This window comes from Cryptomeria japonica, unplaced genomic scaffold (genome assembly GCF_030272615.1).
Source record: "Cryptomeria japonica unplaced genomic scaffold, Sugi_1.0 HiC_scaffold_948, whole genome shotgun sequence".
Classification (NCBI taxonomy): Eukaryota; Viridiplantae; Streptophyta; class Pinopsida; order Cupressales; family Cupressaceae; genus Cryptomeria; species Cryptomeria japonica.
In genome coordinates this window covers 1-4,158 of record NW_026729642.1, presented here as the reverse complement: position 1 = coordinate 4,158, position 4,158 = coordinate 1, and the positions used below count along the sequence as shown (strand labels likewise).

Below are 4,158 nucleotides of genomic sequence, written 5' to 3'. Positions count from 1 at the left end.
CTGTGAATTTCTGACAACTGCTTTGGATTCAACAGTCTGTTGACAAAGGCAACTCGCGCGACCCACGATGACACTAGATCAGCAACATAGTGCTAATCAAATTTTCTACAGAAACTAGCTAAATAGATGCTTCTAAGCTTGTTTGATGGCCAATTAGAAAGCAAAACAGCAGTTCAAACTCAAACTCCTCTCTAGATGAATCAAATTGAGTTTGGTTTTCATTGGTTCGTTTCGGACTGTGCGGCCGACAGTGATTGGCACTAACTGCACGGTATGATTGTTATGTTGCGACAGTTGCTACCATCAATACTGTTTAAAAAAACCTTCAACAACATGGTGCATTTGGACCGGCCTAACTAGTGGGAATCTGTGGCTGTTGAATTGCTTTTGGCGTTTGCATAAGGGAAATACTTCTCCGATAAGTCCATCACAGGTTTTGTGCGAAAAGCTCGCCACGCCTTCTAGCGGCTTCGGGACAGTATTCTGTGCTGCTTCATGAATCATGATGATCGCACAGCCAACAACAATCTTTGTTTATTCGTTTATTTGCTCACACATAAAGAGGGAGGTAATATTTTGACGTAAGAATCTTGATTGCTAACAACTATTACTGATTGGATTTTTTTTGAGAAGATGGAGAGTATTATCGATGAAACTCTTGACGATTCAGAGATAGCAACTGCCGCGCAAAACCATGAGGCATCAAAAGCTGACGGTGGCGAGGCAGAACTTACAGCAAGATTTCAGTATGCTTGTGCCTTAATAAGGTCGAAGCATATTCAAGACATCAATCATGGTGTGAGCATATTGGAGGGGCTTTATTATAATGGTAATAAAAGCGCGAGACGAGATTACCTTTTCCTTATAGCAATGGCCCAAACGCGCTTAAAAAAATACAACTTGGCACTGGATTGTGTCGAATACTTTCTCAAATTTGAACCAGAAAACCGACAAGCTAAACAGCTCCGATCCCATATCAAGGATAAACTTACCAAAGATGGCATTGTTGGAATGGCAATCACAGGTGGCGCGGCACTAGTGCTTGGTGGACTAATTGGCTTAGGCTTGTCGTTAGCTAGAAAATGATACACAACTAAGATTGTCAAATTCGAACGCGATCTTTATTACTTTTTTAAATTCAAGAATTTTAATAATAATAATAATATTAATCAATAATGATATTAGTAATCCTTTCATGCAAACAATTGCTAAAACGATGCGAATTCTTCAGAACACAACTCTGTGTTCGCTATACGAAGTGTTTCTTCTTCATAGTCGTCGAAATTACTGGTGTCACCAGCTCCATTACATCTGGGCAAAAATGGCGCCTCAACCCGCTTTTGGAATATTGCAATCCAATCTGTGGTTGCAAACCACCTGTGATTTTTTATATCATTAACACCGTTTTTAAGATTGCCATATCGTTTGGTTAAATCTACTTGCAATAGATTTCTTAATAAATCTTTTAGTTCTGAACTAAAGTGTCCAGGGAATCGATATTTGCCTGAGACTATTTTTTCGTAAATTTGAATGGGCTGATCTGCGAAAAATGGAGGATAACCGGCTGCCATTTCATATATCAAAACTCCCAACGCCCACCAATCAACTGCTCTATTATAACCTTTGCTCAATATGACTTCAGGAGCTAAATATTCGGGCGTACCACACAATGTCCAAGTTCTTCCTTTAACTCTTTTGGCAAAACCAAAGTCTGTGACTTTAATATAACCCTGATGATCAATTAATAGATTTTCTGGCTTCAGGTCACGATAGATGAGATCTAAATAGTGTAAATACTCGAATGCTAACACAATTTGTGCCGCATAGAATCGGGCCGCTTGCTCACTAAATCTACCAGTTTTTCTTAAATGTGAAAACATTTCGCCACCAGGTACAAATTCCAATACCATATATAAATACGAGTTGTCTTTAAATGAAGCCTCCAATTTCACTAAAAATGGAAAATTCACTGCTTTTAATATTCGTTTTTCATTAAGCGTGTGTTCAACTTGTTTTAATTTGACTACTTTTTGTTTATCTAATATCTTCATTGCAAAATATTGTGATTTTTCTTTATGCTGAACTAACATTACACGTCCAAAGCTACCTGTTCCCAATGTTCTAACTCGTTCATAATCATCCAATGTGGCCGAATTCCTATCCGGATTTTCCCATTTTCTTTCGAAATCTTTCTTCGCCTCAGCTAAAAACCTTTGAACATTTTCGGCATGGTCGCCTTTTTTAGTAGTTGGCGTATTGCCCATTGTGATGGTTGTAATGGTGGTGGTGGTGGTGGTGGTGGTAGTTGTGATGGTTGTAGTTGTGTTGGTGGTGGTGGTGGTGATTTAAATTGATTAAATTGGTAAGATTAAATAATTTAGTATTGTGATAATATTGATATTTGTATTAATTCACGAAGTTTACATTTCACAATCATTTTGCATTTTGTTTTCCTATTCATTTTCGCATTCATGTCTCTTCACTAGACGACGACGACGACGTTTTCTGCTGCTTGCTTTAGCTGCTGCTGCTGCTGTCTTTCTCACTTACCTAACACTGAGCATGCTATTTGAGCGAGCGAGCGAGGAAAACGATTCTACACCAATTGCCATTGGCAGCCATACAAACACACACTCGCATAGACAGACGCACGAAGAGGCATATCGGCAGCAGCAGCAGCAGCGGTGCGATGCTGTGCACGGTAAATCCATTGCCGCTCGTTGGCTTTCCGAGCGCGAGCTCGCTGCTGGCGCAATTCAGGAGTTTACAGTTGCGAGCAGACAACACATTTGGACTCGCTGCAAGCCATTCATTCAGCTAGGCATCCAGGCAGCCAAGCTTCAGGTCGTGAAGCTGGGCAGCCAAGCTTCAGGTCGTTGGAGAGGTGGCACGCAACCGGCCGGCGCAAAGCGATTGGATGCGCCTCACAAGTCGGCCCATGGCAAGCTAGTTTTGTGCACTTTTGTGCCAGTGCGCTTGTGCTGTGCGAAGGGGCGCACAGCTCGCCGGGCAAGCTTGCTGAAGCTCAGTTCGGCACAGCTCACCGATGCCGCCCATGTTTGTTGTGCGTGTGTGTGTGCTTGTGTATGTTTGTATGCGCGCGTCTTTCAAGAGGGGGCCCAATCTGCAGGACCGAGACACATAGGACTGCAAACACATCCAACGCAGCGCCAGAGGAAGATACGCGAAGCGGAGCCCAACAAACTTGTCTGCTAACTCTATCTGCTTGAACGCGCTCCATTGAAGCGCCGCCCACCCCAACTCAACTTGAGCAAGCCCGACGGGAACAAGTCTCAACATAAAGCGACTACTGGCAACAACAACAACAACGACGACGACGACAGCCCTGCGTAAACCAGAGCCAAGCAAGAGCTCTCCGTCTCATCGCACTTCCTAGATAGCGAACAAAGGCGCTCGATTGCTGGCAGAGGCGCCCTTGTTACGCAATCTAAGCTAGCCAATGATGCAACGCGCGCTCGAACGCAGAAGGCGGCATAGGAGCGCACAGGGTTGCAGCGAGGCGAGCCAACTAGCCAGCCAGCGAGTAGGCGACGCGCAAAAGGCAAGCTGGTGTTCACCTAAGCACTGACTGAACCGTTACCACTACCGCACGACAACACCGAAAGCAGCCGCAAGCTCGCCAGCTCGGCGCTTGCGATCAACGCAGCCAGCCAACACTCCAGCTGCAGCTTCAGTGTCTCATCTGAAACCTCGAGATTAAAGCAGGAACTCGGCCGGTTTAAGCTCACAGTGTGGGCTGGCGCTGCTGCTGCCGCAACGAGCTACAACTTGCAATCATCGGCAAGTATCCGCCTAGCGCACGGAGAGCCTGTTGACGGTGGCCAGGTGGCCTCCGGCTCGGACGTCAATCGGTCAATCGCGCCAGATTAATTGGACGCCAATTCGTTGGCGCTTAATCCAGCGGACACTTCCGTGTTCGATTCGTGTGCGTGAGTGACTTTTTTAAGGTCCAAGCTGACCAAGCTCATCAGGCCAAAGTGGTCGTCAATATTCAGACGGCCCGTTGATTGTGCGGCCAGCGCTGCTTTTATTGGGCCCGCTTTGATCTCTGCACCTGGTTGTAATCGAGACACAAGGCCGCCTGGCTTCACGCACAGACAGATAGACAGATAGAAAGACAGACAGAGAGACAGACAG

General features: G+C 45.2%; 2 protein-coding genes across 2 annotated transcripts; one reads left to right on the top strand and one right to left on the bottom strand.

The window, feature by feature from the left end:
• Nucleotides 1–633: 633 nt before the first annotated feature.
• Nucleotides 634–1,086, top strand: LOC131872978 (uncharacterized). The gene has a single exon (XM_059216194.1). The coding sequence runs from the start codon at nucleotides 634–636 to the stop codon at nucleotides 1,084–1,086; it is 453 nt and encodes a 150-aa protein (XP_059072177.1).
• Nucleotides 1,087–1,208: 122 nt separating this feature from the next.
• Nucleotides 1,209–2,264, bottom strand: LOC131872981 (uncharacterized). The gene has a single exon (XM_059216197.1). The coding sequence runs from the start codon at nucleotides 2,262–2,264 to the stop codon at nucleotides 1,209–1,211; it is 1,056 nt and encodes a 351-aa protein (XP_059072180.1).
• Between the last annotated feature and the right edge of the window lie 1,894 nt (nucleotides 2,265–4,158).